General features: G+C 37.3%; 1 protein-coding gene across 4 annotated transcripts in view; it reads left to right on the top strand.

The window, feature by feature from the left end:
* The window catches only part of Ints6 (integrator complex subunit 6), a 91,034-nt gene that overhangs the window by 59,101 nt on the left and 12,232 nt on the right, over positions 1-19,701 (top strand). For 3 of the 4 annotated variants that reach the window (XM_052732985.1, XM_052732984.1, XM_052732987.1), the window contains 10 exons: positions 2,652-2,804; positions 3,277-3,409; positions 4,848-4,942; positions 6,408-6,518; positions 7,943-8,158; positions 10,383-10,509; positions 11,201-11,343; positions 12,802-13,033; positions 17,085-17,447; positions 18,511-18,604. In XM_052732985.1, coding sequence (XP_052588945.1) covers positions 2,652-2,804; positions 3,277-3,409; positions 4,848-4,942; positions 6,408-6,518; positions 7,943-8,158; positions 10,383-10,509; positions 11,201-11,343; positions 12,802-13,033; positions 17,085-17,447; positions 18,511-18,604 — 1,667 coding nt within the window. The remainder of the gene's footprint in view (positions 1-2,651; positions 2,805-3,276; positions 3,410-4,847; positions 4,943-6,407; positions 6,519-7,942; positions 8,159-10,382; positions 10,510-11,200; positions 11,344-12,801; positions 13,034-17,084; positions 17,448-18,510; positions 18,605-19,701) is intronic. The other variant, XM_052732986.1, reaches the window with a different exon arrangement.

A 19,701-nucleotide genomic window follows, 5' to 3' on the forward strand; every position in this document is an offset into this window, starting at 1 on the left:
AACAAGCTTTCCATTTCCTTGGCGATTTTTACTTTTTTTTCTAGAATTTTTTTTTAAACTCTCATACTTTTATGAAATATCTTCTTGGTTATTAATGCTATCATTAATGACTGCAATATCTGTAGTATTTCATGGAAAGTGAAAAAAATGGAAGTTAAAAAAAAGAACAAGGTGCATTTCGAGGAGTGCGGGAGTTAGCTGGAATAATACTGGTTAAATAAATCAAACTACTTTTGGCTTAAAATACAAGATTAGGGAATGTGAGCTTTTCCTAGCCAGAGTGGCATTTGAAGCTGTTGTTAAGGGGTCACCACTTCAGGAAAGTAACTTGGTTTTTATTTGGAGCAAATTAGGAGGTAAGTTGGAAGGGCAGGTAGGTTACTTGCTGGGCTAGTAATTGGTTCATTTAAGAGATAGTTGTTTTTAACTAAAATGATGAAAGAGAATCATAAGAAATAATCCTAGAAAGAGCTCTTTAAAATTTGTTAGTTGAAGGCTATTAGCAGGGGAATGACATTTCTACAAATTACTATTTTAAATAAGTATTGTTACTGAAGTTAAAAGTGATTCCTCATTTACTGTGGGCCTCTGGATCATGGCTTTTGTCTTCCAAGATTGTTTTGGGAATTAAATGGAAATACATAAGAGAATTTTCTGTACCTAAATTTAGAAGATTTTCCTCTTGGAAAAGGAAAGAGGAATTTTTAAGACTGGCCTAAAAGATGGTAGTCAAACTGTTGAAATATTTTAAACCTTCATTTAAAGTTAAATATTTGGGTAAAATATCCCCCACCTCCTGAAAATACGTTTAAACAAAATGCAACAAGGCAAAAATATATTTACCATCTTGACCATTACTGGTCTGTGGGCGGATTCTCAGACATGTGTACTAGAGAGCATAGTTCACTAACTGCAGTGGGGGGCAGAGCAGAATATCAGGAAATGGGATCTGCTTGGTGTATGTTTGGAGTACATATTGGGAAGAGGTACTAGAAAAGTCTCCCAGAGTTTGGTTCTTGGCAACTTACTCATTCTCTAAAATTTAGTTTTAAGAGAGAAAATAATGAAGGAGTCAGAGTGAAACACAGGGGCATGAAAAATAATGACCTATTGGTTCAGCTGCATGTGGGTAGCATGGCTGGAGCATGGAGTTGATCTGTAGGTCATGACTGAGGACTGAGACTAAAGCAGTGAGGCTTTTATTTGTGGAATTAAAGGAGCCTCGGGTCCAGTCCCCCCCCCCCCCCCACACACACACACCTTGGTGATTGGCTGCTACTTTTACTGCATTATTTTAGGTAGTGAACTACATAAAATGACAACAGGGTTATTGGAGTGGGCTAACTAGTCAGGGAGACTAGTTAAAAAGTAATTGTGATAGTCTGATTGGAGAAACTGAAGATTTGAACTAAAGTGGTAAGAAAGATTAGTTGTTAAAGTTGGGGATTTGATATTGTCAAAAAAGAAGATGGCAGCAGCTAGCACTGTTTGTTCTGGTAGGTTCCTTAGAATTGCAGTTATTTTATCTAAGTCTTTTTGAAAGGGAAAAATGGTGAGGTTATTAGAAGAGGACTTGTGGTTTGGAGAGAACTAGATTAGATATAATGTATCTGAAGGCTGTGTAAGTCAGGGTATGTCTAGTAGACAACTGTAGACATAAGAGAAATGAGATCATTTTGATCCTTTAAGGTGGATTTAGGAGCCACCAAAGTGTAGGTAGTTCTGAAGCCAGCTGAGTCCTTTCTGGCAATGCAATCTCAAATTCAAGCTCATACATTTTTCCTAACTGGTAAGGTATTTATGAAGGGGACTATATTTAGAGATAAAGAAATGAGTATCATGTCTTTTTTAAGTGTTGTGTTTTTTATGTCTCTAGGACAGGGACCTTTAAAATAAGGTGTTAGTTATCTTTAGGAATGAATATACCAAAGGAATAATCTGCCAGAGGAATCCATTGGGGAATGCAGAAAGAAATAAAACTTATAGATAAGGTTTATGTCTTTTTTTTTTTTTTTTTTGGTTTTTCGAGACAGGGTTTCTCTGTGTAGCTTTGCGCCTCTCCTGGAACTCACTTGGTAGCCCAGGCTGGCCTCGAACTCACAGAGATCCGCCTGGCTCTGCCTCCCGAGTGCTGGGATTAAAGGCGTGCGCCACCACCGCCCGGCTTATGTCTTTTATTATATATACATTTTATTATGTCTATCTCTATATCAGTAGTTTGTAAATAATGTCTGAATATTATATACTCAGAAATTAATCAAGAAATAGGATTAGAGTGGAAGTTACTATTCTGTATAAGTAATTGATTGCCACAAATGAAGATTTGGGCATTTCTTTCTTGGATATAAAAGTAGTGAATGTCTTTTAATTCTAAATTAGTTAAATGCTTTTTATTCTAAATTTTGCATTTATGATATATTTGATTTTTAACAAATTGATTTTCATTTTACAGATTTTGATGATTTTCTTTTTCTTGGGGATGTTACATAATTTAAACATTAATTAGTTTGTTTCTTTTTTACCAGCTTAGTGGTATTTCTAGTAAATTAAACTTACAAAACTAAGGAAGTAAACTTTGACAAGAGAAATGTACTTAAGATGTGTTGATTTCTGGCATTTTGTATAAATAGTAATTAGATTTTCCCCTCTAGCCACCTCGTACATCTCATCCTGTAGTGAAGTTTTCGTGTACAGACTGTGAGCCAATGGTTATTGACAAACTGCCTTTTGACAAATATGAGTTGGAACCTTCACCACTGACTCAGTTTATTCTAGAAAGGAAATCTCCTCAAACATGTTGGCAGGTAAGCTGAAAAACTACAGTGACTAGAAAGTTTAAGGCAAGATGTTTCTTTTTTCTCTCTCTCTTTTTTTTTTTTGAGATGTATCTTATAAAGCTAAACTGGGGGACTAGAGAGATGGGCCAGTCAGTAACGTATTTGCTGTAAGAACACAGAGACCTGGTAATCCAGATTTTGGATTCCCAGTGCCTGTGTAAAAGGCCAGGTGCAAAAGCTTCTCTTCGCATTGGGGAGGAGACCTGGGATTCCTTGGTTAGATGGCTGGCTGAAATGGTGAGCTGTAGAGTTAGTAAGAGACTATGTCTCAAAGAATAAAACAGAACAATTGAGGAAGACACCCAGGGTCACCCTCTGGCTTCCACACATACCTCACATACATGTACACACAAGCTAAACTGAATGAATCCATGGTTTGCATAGCATTCACTGCAGGTGAATTTATTGAATGTGGATTTTAATCTTTCTTCTTAAACAGGTATATGTGAGCAATAGTGCAAAGTACAATGAACTTGGTCATCCCTTTGGTTACTTGAAAGCTAGTACAGCACTGAACTGTGTCAACTTATTTGTGATGCCTTACAATTACCCAGTCCTCCTTCCTCTCTTAGGTAAGTCATTCTTGTCATGTGCTCTTACATAATGCTAAGAAGGGAGGAATGGCCCTCCCTTCTTAGCTCTGGAAATTAATGAGAATGCTAAACATACTTAAGGGCATTTTAATTATAACCTGCTTGTGTTTGTGATAAATTGGAAGTCAGTGTGAAATCCTTATATTTTACAGAGGTACTCTACTATATCTAAAAGTTTGAAAATTAAATTTTCTAACTTTCTGCAAGTAAGATTTCTTACAAATGATACTTTCTAGTATAGGCTTTCTGCTTAATGCATAAAGCATGCTATTTTCATTCATCAATATATGAGTACATGTTCTAAGAATTTATCCAACTTTTCATTTGGAAAACAGTTTTGTGTGAGTATGTGCATGTAGGTCACAAGCGACAGGTCATCCTTGGGCATTATTATTTAAGGAGCCACCCACTGAGTGGTTGTTGGGTTGTTTAAATTGATAGTTATTTTTGTGTAAAAACATGTGATCCTGTGTGCATATGTTCCATGGTGCCACAGGACCACTTGTGAGACTTGGTTCTCTTCTTTGACCATGTGGGTGCTGAGGATCGAACTTGGGTTGTTAGGCTTTGTTGCAGGCACTTATTTGAGCCATCTTACCAGCCCAGAAAGTCTTTTTTTTTTTTTTTTTTTAAAAAGACAGGGTTTCTATGTGGAGCCTTGGCGCCTTTCCTGGAACTCACTCTGTAGCCCAGGCTGGCCTCGAACTCAGAGATCCACCTGGCTCTGCCTCCTGCGTACTGGGATTAAAAGCGTGTGCCATCACCGCCCAGCAACCAGAAAATCCTTTTATAATGAAGGAATTTGTTCTGAGTGTTTGTTTTCAGGTTCAATCTGGCTGTCGTTTTTGAAGAGTGCTGAGAAACATTCCTTCCACAAAACATCAGATTGAAAAGTTGTAGTGAGGGGAGCTGGAGAGATGGCTCAACAGTTAAGAGCATTGTCTGCTCTTCCAGAGGTCCTGAGTTCAATTCCCAGCAACCACATGGTGGCTCACAACCATCTATGATGAGATCCTATGCCCTCTTCTGGCCTGCCGGGACACATGCAGACAGAACACTCTATACATAATAAATAAATCTTTAAAAGAAAAAGGTATAGTGAGGATATTAGTGGGTATTTTTTTGTATGAACTATTGTTCATACTTGATTTTTTTCTAACAGGATATAAAATTTCTTTTTTTCTTGTGTATTTTTTTGATATTACTTCATTAATGTGTATTTTTTAGACCAAAATTAACACCGTTTCACCTTAATATTGAATTACAAACAAAAAAAAAACTCTTAGAGCTAGGTTTCCTGCTCTTAATTTTGTTAAGATTTTCTGGTGTTGCTGCCTCCGCAGTGACAAAGCAAACTTGAGAGGAGCTTTGACTAGATCCCAGTGAATGATGATACTCTGCTGTTTACTGTTCCCAGATGACTTGTTCAAAGTGCACAAAGCCAAGCCAACACTGAAGTGGAGACAGTCATTTGAAAGTTATTTGAAGACAATGCCTCCCTACTATCTTGGGGTAAGAATAACATTGTTAAAATAGACCTTGATGCTTATAGCTTTTTGTCAGTATTATAACCTTTTACCCATCACTGTAAATGACATGAAAATGGAATGTACAGATGACATATTGAGTGTAATAATAGTGGTTGTGAAAATATGTGAATACTGTCTAGCCATGGCCAGGTACTGTCCTGGTGTGATGTGTATGTTAATGGTGTTTGGTCCTTAAAGTCACTCTGTGAGGTAGAAATGACTTATTTCTGCTTCACAGATGAAGGTCGGGAACTAAAAGTAAAGTGGTCCATTCCTAGCTCTGGTTTCTACTTTGATGCAAAAATTTTCCATCTCTGTCTAGAACTAATCTTCGAGGCAGCCCCAGGTATCATCAAAAGATTAATAAAAGTTTAGTTGCTTTGAAAGTCCAGCACAGGGTACTTGTCCTGTTAGAGAGTAAGAAGGAAGGGACTTACAGATAATCTTGACTCAGTTATCTTTCATAGCAATCTTTAAGACTTAGCCAGAGCTTTATGAGTATTACATATGAGCTCTGGGATTTGATTTCAGGAGACAACAGAGCTTATGTACTTTCCATGCCATAGGTTGTCTGTCTTTTTCTGACTGTGTCTTTTTCACATATATTAGACATGTTTACTGGTGATAGTTTACTGTATAAAGTGACTCTGAATTAGCACCTCCTTACTGTTAAATTTTTTACTGTTATATATTTGTTTTAAAGTTTTTATTCTGCTTATTCTCCTGTTTCTTTTCCCTCTTCAGAGCTTATTTTCTTTTTTAGCTCAGCTAATGATGGTAATAGTGAGAGTTGATTGTCTGTCACTTGTTTACTGTATGCCAAATACTTTTTTTTGTTGTTGTTTTTTTTTTAAAGATTTATTTATTTATTATGTCTACAGTATTCTGCCTGCATGTATCCCTTCAGGCCAGAAGAGGGCACCAGATCTCATTACAAGTGGTTGTGAGCCACCATGTGGTTGCTGGGAATTGAACTCAGGACCTCTGGAAGAGCAGTCGGCGCTCTTAACCACTGAGCCATCTCTCCAGCCCGCCAAATACTTTTATAAGGCTGACTTTCCATGTATTACCTCACTAATTCCAGGACAACTTGATCAAGATAGATGTTACTATCCTCCTCCTGAAAGTGAGAGCTAAAGGAGGAGAGGGTGTCTTAGTGTACTATCCCCCCTCCCCCACCCTGGTATGTCTGCTCCTGTCTTCCACAGGAGTATCTCCCCATGGTACTGAGCATTTCAGGACTTCATTCTTACTGCCCTGGAATGAATTATTATGCTTCCAATTCATGTTAATTATCTTAAATTGCTTTTCATGCTACTGATAAACTGTATTATGTTTCTTTTAAGGCAAAGAACGCAGTTTGGGGTGAGAAATTTTAAAAAGTCAACTATATAGAACATTTTTAACAAACTTGACATTGAATGCTGTTTCCTTTTTCTTTTCTATAGCCCCTGAAGAAAGCTGTTAGAATGATGGGTGCACCTAATCTAATAGCAGACAGTATGGAGTATGGACTCAGTTACAGTGTCATTTCATACCTCAAAAAATTGAGTCAGCAGGTAATGTCAGAAAGTGGAAGTGAGCATTAAGAATTTGACTGATAGCTAGCTGGGCAGTGATGGTGTACACCTTTCATTCCAGCTCTCAGGGGACAGAGGCAAGCAGATCTCTCTGAGTTTGAGGCCAGCCTGGTCTACAAAATGAGTTCCAGGATAGCCAGGGCTGTTACTTAGAGCTGTTACCCTGTATTGAAGAACAATCAAAAAACTAAAACCAAACAAACAAAGAAAAGAATTTGACTGATAGCTAAGATGGTTAATAGCCTAGAAACTCTGTCTTGATGGCTGTCTTCTTTATTGCTGTGGTACTGGGATAAACCCAGGGTTTCTCACATGGTAGGCAAGCACTTTGCCACTGAGCTAATATCCTTGGCCAACACTTTCTTCCTTTCATTTTAAGGCAAGCTAATCTACACCAGACTAGAATTTGGTAGTCCTGTTGCTTCAGGCTCTTGAGTAGCTAAGATGGCAAGTGTACTACCACATCAAAGCTAACAGACTACAAGCAAGTTCTTGCTGGTTCTAAATTTTTAATAATTCTCATTTATGAATATGACTTAAATTCTATATATGATTATTGGGGATTTGTTTTTTTTGAGAATTTATTTTAGAAAGATCTTTCCCTTAGGAAAAAAAAATTACCATTTTATTTTGCTTTGTGTTTTAAAACCTGTATTTTTTGGAATTGTTTCTTTGGAACTGTTTGTAACCATGGGATTTTATTATTCTAGCTATAAGTTCTAGGAATAGATACTGTGACTATCAAGCAGTAGGCAGTTTACTTCTGTCCAAATTGTGAATGTCTTTTAAAAATTTTTTTCTAGTATTTTAGACACCTCTCTGAAACTTGAAAGGAATCAAAATGTGGCTCAAGTCTGCATCAGTGTTTGCCATATCTGTACATGTGTAGTTATGTGCTAAATACATTGTCTTCAAGCAATTTGTTATCTTATTTCCTATTGCTTCTGAATTGGGAATGTTCTCTTCTATGAAACATTTATGCATCATGGTTTCTGTGTGATGAATATTAATAAATAAAATAACTTGAAGGAATGTTTGGCTTGCTACAAAAGGTTAGAGTTTGTTTTGGTTTGATAAAGGGTTTTTCTGTATAGCTCTGGCTGACCTGGAGCTCACTCTGTAGAATGGGCTGTCCTCAAATTCAGAGATCTACCTGCCTCTGCCTCCTGAGTGCTGGGATTAAAGGCCTGCACCACCTCTACCTGGTTGAATTGTAATTGTTTTAACTGATGTGGTATTGTTATTTAAGGGATGTTTGGTTTACCTAGTACTCAATGTAAACTATGATTACTTGAGACTTTTAGTTTTTCAAATGCAATAAATTTATGGAAGGGCATATTCACTAGTATCTGATTTATAAACTTAGATTGTATTGATGCAATTCTTGTTTCTCTTTATTTTAGGCCAAAATTGAATCTGATAGAGTCATTGGATCTGTGGGCAAAAAAGTAGTGCAGGAAACTGGAATTAAAGTCCGAAGCCGGTCACATGGTTTGTCAATGGCACATCGGAAAGGTTTTCAACAAATGCTGCAGGGAATTTCAGAGGATGTTCCCCACAGGCTGCTAGATCTTAATATGAAGGAGTACACTGGTTTCCAGGTTGCTTTACTAAATAAGGTAACAGTCAGTTTAACATTGCTATAGTTGTGTTCTGTTCTTTATAGAGCAAGTCACAGTTGACATTACTAACATTCAATGTGTCCAAGCTTCAAGAGGTCCTTTTATATGGCTGCAGAATGATCCTCATTGTATTATCACTGAACCATTGAGTTTTGGAATTCAAACAGAAATTGTATATGGTATAAATGAATGAGTTGATTGATGAGTAGTAAGCTTATTTGTATTATAGATGAAAACAAAGGCTTAAAGATTGCTAAAAATTATAGAGCTGGTGTTAGAATTCACTTACACTGAAGACCTTAAAATGCTTTATACTCGTTATTAAAACTATTTACATTTCAGCAGCCTTTTTGTAGACAATAGCCAAGCTGATTCTAGCATTTATATGGAAATATAAAGGGTCTGGAATAGCTGAGCCAATTTTGGAATAGTAATAAAGTTAGAAGACTGAATACGTGATTTAGATCTGAAAAACTATAGTGATTATATCGAGATGATTGGATGTGGTTAAATACACAGAGGAGAGGTCGAATGGAATAGACTAGTAGCGGGTTCTCACACAGTCATTTAACAGAGGTGCTATGATAATCAAACTGGAAAAAAGCTTTGTACAGTGCTACAACAATGGATATTCCTATACAAAATTAACTAGACCATCGCCTCACATTATTTGAGGTAATCATGGTCATAAATAGAAGAATTAAACCTTATGATTACAGAAGAAAAAAAAGTCCATGATGTGTTCAGCTAATGAAGATTTTTATAATACAACATAAAAAACAAAATTGCAAACTCAAAATATTGGTAAATTGAACTTTTTAAAAAATTAAGTATCTTGCTCTTCAGTGATCTGTTGTATTGTAACAAGATGTAGTTGAATGGTTGAGTGATAGCCTAGCATCTGAGAGTCCCTATTTCCACCCTCAGGACTATATACTTTAAAGAAAGAAGAAAAAAAGAACCAAAATAGGCAAGGTACAGATTAGAAAGAAACACATAACATCTGATAAAAGACTGGTATCAAAATAACTGACATCTAACTCGCTAACAAAAATTGAATAACCCAGTAAAAATAACCAAAATAACACAATCAAGAAACACGAACAGCACATAGAAAGGTAAATAGCCTTGTTAGCTATCAGAGGAATGCAAATTAAAGCATAATGTGATATTCATAGTTACTGAAGCGTCTAATGTTGGTTCAGACACAGAAGAATTGGAATGCTCATAATGAGTGAAGGAAGGCTAAAGAGATAGCTAAGCATTTAAGAGCAATTGCTGCCATTCCAGAGGACCTGAGTTTGATTCTCAGCACCCTCGCCATAGCTCATATCTATAACTGTAGTACCAGGGGATCTTGAGGCACTGCTCATACATGGTACACCATGCGGGCAGAACACTCACACACATAAAAATAAACTAATTAAAAATAAACAAATAAGTGGCTGAAGAACCATAGCTTGGGGTTTCTTAAGAGGTAATATAAATATTTGTTACAGTTAGCAATTCTTACTTGTGTCAAGACAAATGAAAATACTCATCTACATAAAATATGTGTGCTGAATTTTCATAGCCACGTTATTTATTGTAGCCAAAAACATCCATGTTGTTTTTTAAAAGACAAAACAAAATGAAATAGTGTTGTAGAATAAAAAGAATAGTGAAGTAAACGAAGCCAGATATGAAAACTTAGATATTGGAAGATTCCGCACATAAGATGGAATGAATATTGGTAGGCAGAAAGCTACCCATAGGGAATAGAAATAGGAATTGATAATAAACAGGGCTAGGGATCTTTCCAGACCATGAAAGCGCTCTAAAGCTAGGTTGTGATAATACCACCCAACTATAAACTCACACACTTACTCATCAGGTCACATGTTGAGATGTCAAAATGGTTTTTAGAAACCCTTCCAGTGTTTAAATAAGGAGTTTTGTTAAGTGATTTGCTTCTTTTACCCAGAACATACTAAAAAGCCCTTAAAGTTAAAGGTAAGTTTGAAATTAGTTTGTTCAGCTTACCATAAAATTTCTTATCATTTGGCCCAAAACAGTGTGTTTAAGATGGCATTGTGTGTCTGTTTTCTTTTTTCCTTTTAAAGCTACCTAGTTAACTTACATATTTTATATTTTATTTCTGGTCCTATGCTGCAGGCTAAGAGATTGTACACCCTTTTAAGTTCTGTTTAGAAATATTTTATCCTTGAATGTGTTTATATAGGATTTGAAGCCTCAGACCTTTAGAAATGCTTATGATATACCAAGACGGAATCTTCTGGATCATTTAACAAGAATGAGATCTAATCTTTTAAAGAGCACCCGAAAATTTCTTAAAGGCCAGGATGAAGGTTAGAGTATGATTTTAAATATTTCTGTTCGTAAAATAACTTTTCTTTATAATTCGTAAGGGAATGGTAACATGAATTTTACAGGCTAAGTCTCGTTGTTAATTCAAACAAGTGACGTAAAAGGAGAGAATTGTTCACACAGATACACACACACACACACACACACACACACAATTACAAATTTAAAAAAATAGCTTTCTTTTAAAAAGGGTGATTCATCCCTTATTTTCTATCTTCCTTCTTTCTGTCACTATTAACCATAAATTATCTTAACAGTTTCTTTCATTTTTAGCCTTCAGAAACATGGATCCATGTAGTCATTTTCTTGCAGTATTTTAGTGTCTCTGATAGTTTGACTCTGGGTGGCCATTTCATGGCATATTCTGCTACTTCTTTGATGTATCTATGTCATCTACTGGAAATCACATCATTAACCTTTACTGTGACTTAAGTGTTCTCAGTGCAGGTTTATATTCATGCGATAATTCCACTCTGCTATTTTTTTTTTTTTTAACAAATGCTACTATGTTTTGCCTAGAAGATAAAATTAGTACTTTAAATTTTCTTTTGGAGAATTAAAGACTGTTATATTTTTAATTTCTCCATACTAACTTCCAGTACGTTGTAACACGAGATGAGTGTAATTATTAGTGAGAGTAACTTTTATTGTTGATATATTCTCTCTGAAAAGATCAAGTACACAGTGTACCTATAGCACAAATGGGGAATTACCAGGAATACCTCAAGCAAGTACCTTCTCCACTGAGAGAGCTTGATCCTGATCAGCCTCGAAGGTTACATACATTTGGCAATCCCTTCAAACTGGATAAAAAGGTAATTCTGAAATGTTCTATGATATAACTTCTTTGTGGTAGCTGTTGCCAATTTAGCTAAAGTTATTTTCTGGGTAGAATATCTTATTAAGGTGTCAATTGACTAAATTATTAAAGAATTGAGATTAGTTGTACCACTTAAAAAGCTATATAGAGGGACTGGGTAGATGACTCAGTGGGCTAAGGACTTGCCATGCAAGCCTGAAGAACTGAGTTTAGATCCCCAGAACCCATATAAAAGCCATACACCATAGAACTCATTTGTAATTCCCGCACTTCTGGCAAGTTGGGAGTTAGAGACAGGTGACTCCCAGAAGCTAGTGGGCCAGCTAACCTACACACACCGTGACTAACAAGAGACCATGTCTTAAACGAGGTGGAAGGTGAAAACTGATGCCTGAGTTTGAAACCCCTGACTTTCATATGTCTAGTATGGCATGCCCATACCCATGCTGACATGAATGCATGCACCTCCGCTTAAATGGCATGAACATTCAAGAAAAGGATATTTTCTTTTTTGGTATAGAGTAGAAAACTAGATAGATACCAGAGGCTGCTGGAAGAAGGGGGAGATAATAATTAAGGGGTACTAAGTCTCAGCTTGAGGACTACATAAGTTATAGTGATCTGTTGACAACATTGTAATCCCAATTAATAGTAATAATGTGTGTTATGTATTTCAAAATTGCTAAAAGAACATATTTTTAACTCCCTTACCCCTTTATACTTGAGTTGGTAAGATAATGGCTGTGTTAATTAACTTGATATTGTTTAAGTTCTTTTCTTTTGATTTTTTGAGAAAGGGTTTCTCTGTATAATAGTCCTGGCTGTCCTGGAAGTTGCTTTGTAGATTAGACCGGCCTTGAACTCACAGATATCAGCCTGCCTCTGCCTCCTAAGTGCTAAGGCGCACTCCACTACTGCCAAGCTTAAGATTTTATTTTTTACTTTCATGTATGTGTGAGCCTGTGAGTTATTCCCTACATGTGTGCTGGAGTTTTGGAGACTAGAAGAGGGTGCTGGGTCACCTGGAATCGGATCTATAGGTGTTTATGGGCTGTCACGTGGGTGTTGGAAACAAAATCTAGTTAAGAGCAATAAATGCTCTTAGCTTTTGATCCCACAATTAAATCTTTAAAATATAGTGTGTGTTCATGCTCATGTCATGGCACATGTGTGGAAGTCAGAGGACGAATTTCCGTGGAGTCCTTTCTCTGGTTCTTCCACTTTTCTGTGGGTTCTGGGCTCTGAACTTGGGTCTCCAGGACTGCGAAGCAAAGCACCTTTACCTGCTATTCTACCTTGCCAGCCCTTGATTAACCCTTTCTACACTGTTTGTGTAAATCAAGCCATCACATTATATGCTATAAATGTGTAGTTATCCATCAGTTAAAATAAGTGGTGGCCACTACATTTTAAAAATTGTGTATAAATCTAAGCATTTTATATCTATTAATAGGGTATGATGATAGATGAAGCAGATGAATTTGTGGCTGGACCTCAAAATAAACACAAACGGCCTGGAGAGCCAAGCATGCAAGGGATCCCGAAGAGGCGCCGGTGTGCCTCTCCACTCCTGAGAGGCCGGCGGCAGAGCCCTGCTGTGAACAGTCACATCGGAGGGAAAGGACCGCCTGCACCCATGACTCAACCACAGCCAGGTCTTATTAAACCCCTTCCTCTGCATAAAGGTAGCACTTTGGGGCTTTCAGATACTACTTGCTATTTTGGGGTTCCTAAGGGAAGAGATTTTTTATAATAGAAACAGAAAAAGATTGTTCAGCAGAGTCCAGTGAGTATTATTTATTGTGAATTGGGATGTAGTAGCGTTTGGGTGTCTTATAACATGTATTCATACTTTATATATTCATACTTTATTGTATTATATGTCATGCTCTAAAATGACATTAGCAAATCTCAAGTACTTCACAAATGATTTTAGAAAGAGTATTGTCACTACCAGTGAAAATACGCTTTCAGTTTAGTAAAACCCAACAGCTATTAAATGCATATTATACTGTGCTACAGATGTGGGCAAGGCAGTAGTGATCTCTGTCCTCACAGTAGGTAAGGAAGTCATATTCAATCAATTCCAAGTGTGACAAATGTTAGAGCATTTGACACGAAGAATTAATTTCCTGAGAACATTATGTTTGCGGATGGGTGTAAATTGAAGCTTTAGCTGAGGAGTCTAAAGAGAGTATGCATAAAAATACATAAAGAGGCCGGGCAGTGGTGGCGCACGCCTTTAATCCCAGCACTCGGGAGGCAGAGCCAGGCAGATCTCTGTGAGTTCGAGGCCAGCCTGGACTACCAAGTGAGTTCCAGGAAAGGCGCAAAGCTACACAGAGAAACCCTGTCTCGAAAAACCAAAAAAAAAAAAAAAAAAAATACATAAAGAGAAAGGTATTGGGCCGGGTGGTGGTGGCGCACGCCTTTAATCCCAGCACTCGGGAGGCAGAGGCAGGTGGATCTCTGTGAGTTCGAGGCCAGCCTGGTCTCCAAATCGAGTACCAGGAAAGGCGCAAAGCTACACAGAGAAACCCTATCTTGAAAAAAACCAAAAAATAAAATAAAAAAAAAAAGAGAGAGAAAGGTATTAAGGAGACCCAAAAGAATCCCATTATAGTACTGGTATTGGGCATATTTAGTAAGAAGAGAATGCAGAGATATTCAGTCCAGATCATGGGTGGCCTTATCAAAAGGACAGTGAGAAACGATTGAAAGGTATGAAAGAGGTGGTAACCTGGTTAATTAGGATTTAATAATTATATTTTAATATAACATGGGATATCAACAGGGAGACTGTATATGTGGGAATATAGAAAGCTTAGTAAATCAATGTTTTTATTAATTATACAGAGTGACCCCACTGGCTTAAATAACATCTTAAATAGAGAGAAACCCAATATTATATACCATTCAATGGGGTTCTGCAATATTCCCTTATAAATACTCTTAACCCTTCTCCCCTACCCTTTATTGAATATCAGAATGATCAAGCTTCTAGATCTAATAATTCCACAGGAAATAAAAGACAGAAAGGCATGTTAAATAACAAAAGCGGGGTAGAGTCAGAAAATTAAGGTCATAGGGAATTTTAGAGGACAAAAAAGTTTGTTTGTTGTTTTTGTTGTTAAGGTGAAAAGAGAGGTACAGAAGGTTTATAGAGTCTGAGGTAGCAGGAAACAAACCAATTACAATGCAAGGGCCTCATTTGGACCCAGAATCAAATAAGTTCAAATTTTTTCAAAAACAAAATCTGTAAAACAACTGAAGGATGTAGATGCTGACAGGATAGTTGTTATAATGTAACTATTGTGCATCCACAAGGGCTAGTTATTAAATACAGATGATTATAACCTGACAGTGTGTGTCTTGAAAAACAATAGGCAAGTTGAGAAAATCTATGAGTGTAAGTGTGCTTTAATAGTGTGTTGGCAATTTCAAATGCTTTAGAAACAGACCAAGAAAATTAGAAGCCTCTTTTGGTCGGTTGTCTGTTTTACCAGTAATACTTTGTAGAGGAAGAGAAAAATAGAGACAATCAGTATGTCAGTATGAAAAACTAGTTTTGAGTTTAGCTCTAAAGGGCAGAGAGGCTGGTGAGTGGTCCTGAAAAGTTGATAGAGAGGAAAATGCTGGTTTTGCTTGAGAGTGTTTAAATCCTGGCCTGATGGACACATTATAGAGAACAGTCAAAATAAAGATGAGAGAGGCCATAATCTCCACCAAGAAGGCAAGAGGAAATGGCCATAGTGCTGATGAATGAATGCTGCTTCTGTTGAACAAGATGGGTTTGGATATAAATTAATTAGGAACAGGGGTATAGAAGAGATTTCAGGGCTTTGCTTTTCTTCCGTAAGTAGAAACTAGGTACACTACTGAGATAGAGGTGAGATTAGAAGAGAGTGAAGGAAGCTGAATCATACCTGTGGGAGAGGAAGAAGATGGCTGCCGGAGGCTTGCTAAGCAGTGCTGAAGATCTAGACCTAGGTGGTCATTGGGGCCATCCCTGCAGACCCACTTCTCCAGCAGTTGCATCACTCCAATGAAAGGTCTGCAGCTAGCAGACAGAGTAAACTAGCCATTAAGTCTGGTGTTTTACTTGACAGATATACCATAGTGCAAGCAGGGCGTTAGAACTAGATCATTGGGACATTGGTAAAAAGTGACCTACCATGGGGAGAAGCCTCATAAAGAAGAGTGAATAGTTAGCAAAAGTCTGATTATTAGACAAAAGTATAGAGGAGTTGCTGGAGTAAACGTCCAGCTGTATTGTGGACAAGGAGCTGGAATACTGCAGAGGGATGCACCTCCATCTCTGAGTTTGTGTTAGATGGAAAGGTGGAAATGGGATTGAAAGGTTTTTGAGGTCAGGTTTTTTGTTAGATGATGCTCTGCATAGATATTGGTGTTGCCTAACTTATCCAGTGGACCATGAATGAGGTTTACCTAGGATCCTTGTTTGACTACTCGTTATCTTGCACATCAAGGCTGGGCACAAAGGAAGCATTTGAGAGGCTCTGCTGGGGCTACTGCAACTTTGAGTTGTAAGAACCTCCTAGAATGTCTGGAGGGGCTTGAGAATGTACAGTGAACGAAGTGCCAGAGCATATGCACTGAACTCAATATGAAGATGGTGAAGGGATTAGTTAAGTGATAGTATTGCTCAAAAGTGCAAGGCTTTTTTTTTTTTTTTTAAGATTTATTTATTAATTATGTATACAATGTTCTGCCTGCGTGTACGCCTGCAGGCCAGAAGAGGGCACCAGATCTCATTACAGATGGTTGTGAGCCACCATGTGGTTGCTGGGACTTGAACTCAGGACCTCTGGAAGAACAGCCAGTGCTCTTAACCGCTGAGCCATCTCTCCAGCTCGGCTTTTTTTTTTTTTAAAGAATTAAATAGAATTTTGAAATTGCATTTAGGAGGTGAAGGAGTCAGTGGCTGTATGTCCCACTTTTACACTCATGAAAAAGCAATTTCTACTCCAGGTTTGAAAAGGAGAACAGTGTTACTGTTTTTATTTTTAAATAGGAGAGCTAGGTTTTCATTAAAGCAGAAATTATTGTGATTTTTAGCCTCAACCTTAGCCAAAAGGCTGAGATGAGTTCAGCTGCTGTTCTGGAGGCCGAACAATCCACACTTTAGGAGTCACGTCTAAGAGTCTTGTATTTATTGGCAAGCTTTTGGGTCTACTGATCTAATGAGCTAAAGTGGGCACCAAAGTGTTGCATGGCTGGGGCCTGAAAGGATGGCTAGAAAACATGTGCTGTGAAGTGTGCCCTGTTTGGGGTTCCCTGTAGAATGCTGAGCAGTAAACATCATTGTGCACTTTTCTCTCTAAAGAACAGCAGGTTTATAAGACAAAAGTAGGCTTAAAATGAGGTAGGTAGAACTCTAAAGCTGACAGTGACAATTTTAGTGATGTATTTTTCTCTGAAGTACTGAAAACTTGTTTAATAAAAATTGCTAAACTAAGGTAGAAAACTGAAAGCTAAAATAAGCTTTGTTTTAAATTTCTTTCTAAGGGCAGAATTGCAGGTTTCTGTAAGTGTTACGAATGCTTCATATTGATATACTGTATCTTTGGCAAAGCCTAAGAACCATATTATAATGTTGGTATGTCTTAGTCTAAGAAATGAGTTATTAGTAGTAATTATGTTACTTGAGTATTTTTATTGTTTGCTTTAATACTGGGTCTCACTTTTGGCTTCATTTCTTTGATTTCATTTCAGAAGCCACTAATGATTCAACAGTAGATGATGTGGTTGAAAATCACGTTGCAGACCAGCTTTCATCAGACATGACACCAAATGCTATGGATACTGAATTTTTAACATCTCCAGCCAATCTTCTGGAACCATCAACCAATCATACAGAGGCCCTTGGTCATGAACATTTAGGAAATAATGACCTCACTGCTGGTGGATTTTTAGAAAATCATGACGAGCCAAGAAATAAAGAACAAAGTGCTGAAGAGAATATACCAGCATCTTCACTCAGCAAAGGAAAGAAATCGGTGCATTGCAGAAGCCATGAGGAGGTCAACACTGAACTAAAAGCACAAATAATGAAAGAGATCCGAAAGCCAGGAAGAAGTATGTAGAATGAGAGAGAAAACTTGTTGATTTCTTTATGTGTTCAAATAAGCAAAAACAGTCAAATTCACTAAAGCATATGTCTGATTCTAGATCAGTCTTGAAGTACTCTCTGAACTCTCTAAGATTTAAGTTCTTATTGAGCTGGAAAACACTGAATAATCTCGGTGCTCATGGTACTCCAGTGTAGTAGACAGTAGGGAATTTATCTAAAGAGGGCTCTAGAGATGTAGTCAGGTAGCTGCCATAACAGGGACCCAGAATCTTGACTGTTATTCCAACTAGGAGTTGAAATTTTAGTAGAACAGTGAACCCGGACAGACAACTAAATGACTGAGTGCTGGGCTGACAGTGTATTTAACAAGTAGGGCACCTGTATAGCCCAAAGTTCAGTTCTCAACATGCCCCTTCTGCAAGCCCCTTGAAAACCTCTCTATTGCCCGCCACCATGTATGAATTATGATAGCTGCCTGGATGTGCTTTAGCCCCAAACCAAAGTCATTAAGACTGTCACATGAGTGCGAGAGAACTCTGGGTACAAGAACTGTGAGTAGTGATGGCATCCATTCAGGATATAACCAGGCCATCACTACTGTGATGGTATAATGACATGCAGCGGAAGGGCATTCAGGAACTTGTGGAATCTTGGACAGAGTTAGATCTGGAAACTGGAAACTGAAGCAGTGCCTTTAACTTTTTGGGGTTTTCTCTTTCCATTGTGTTAGAGTTTAGAATTTCTGTAAAGGCTGTTTGCCTGTTTCTCCAAATGACTGCAGAGCTCTTTAATTCATTCATCTCTAAGCTGGCTTGCTGTCATACTGGGAAGTTTTGGCAAAAAAAAAGCGGGGGAGAGGGAGGCCTTGGCAAGTTGTTTAATTTTTGATGATACATACTTTCATGCACATCTCTAACAAGTAGGGCACCTGTATCTGTGTTAACGGTGGTAACATTTTTACATGGAATATTTTTGTCTGAGTATATCTCAATGCAAAGAAGCTGTAGGAGAAACATTGTGAGAATACAAATAAAGCCAGTTAATTGTTTTTCCTTCTCTTGTTTTAAGAATATGAAAGAATCTTCACTTTACTGAAGCATGTGCAAGGCAGTTTACAAACAAGGCTAATATTTTTACAGAATGTCATTAAGGAAGCATCCAGGTAAAGGAGCTTGTTTGTTACTAAATACTAATGAATGGTTTTCAGTCTGCATACATGATATTTGAATGGCAGTTGTTATGCCCTTGAGTTTATGCATGCATTTGATTCGTTGAAATGTGTGGGTCCCGGCCCCAGCCCCCTTTTAGGTAATTCAAAGTTGTTCATTGAAATACACATACAAACCCTTGAGGAATTATGGGCCTTTTCCCTTGTAAATTACTACATTTCTTTTAAAATTCTTTTTTTTCTTCTCTGTTGCTTTTTGATGTTTGTTGTAAATCTTTAATTTTTCCCCCTTTCTATATTAATAATTATTTTAAGTGACTAGAAATAACCTTGAAAGGTAATATTGTAATGTTAGGAAGGTTGAGAATATATGCTTTTGTTAGGATTTTGTTTTGTTTTGTTGAGTGGCTTGGGCGTGGGTTACTTGAATGATCAAAATAAAGCTATATATACATTTTCATATAAGTTGAAATATTTTAAATTATTCAGCTTTTAATGAAAACTATTCTGTCTTGTTCAGTTTAAAGCATGCCTTGAATTTTTAGTGTAGACGATTTTTGACCCAGCGTTTTGACTTAGATTCGTTCTGCCTTAGTTTTCCCAATGCTGGGGATTCTAGGTGTGTGTCCCCATACTGATGCATCTTGGATCTTGTTGTGTTCCTTGGATCTGTCTTTCAGCCACTTTTGTCGTAGAACTTGATGCCTGTTTGCATCATTTTACTAGTAAGAAAGCAGTAGGAACAGAACATCCAGTATTTTGAGATACTCTAAAAAACATGAGTGATAGTAATGATTTTGTGTATATAATTTTAGCCTACTTATATTTGGTACTGAAGAACATGTTGTGTTCTATATCCTGTGTTGTAGATACCTTATTCCACTTGATGTGCTAGTCCTCAAATGTAGTAGAGCCTGTGACTTTCACATGCTGCTCCCCGTTTTCCATTTCCTTTTGTAGGCACTTGTATTTCTTGTTTCCATTCTTTCAACACTCACTTTTCAAAAAGGACTAGATGGTACTACAGTAACTGCTCTGGGATCCAACTTTACTATAATGTTTGGAATCCTTGTGTACATTAGTATTTTTCT

The sequence above is a fragment of the Peromyscus californicus genome, unplaced genomic scaffold (assembly GCF_007827085.1).
Source record: "Peromyscus californicus insignis strain IS unplaced genomic scaffold, ASM782708v3 Scaffold_12__1_contigs__length_115047231, whole genome shotgun sequence".
In the NCBI taxonomy this organism is placed as follows: Eukaryota; Metazoa; Chordata; class Mammalia; order Rodentia; family Cricetidae; genus Peromyscus; species Peromyscus californicus.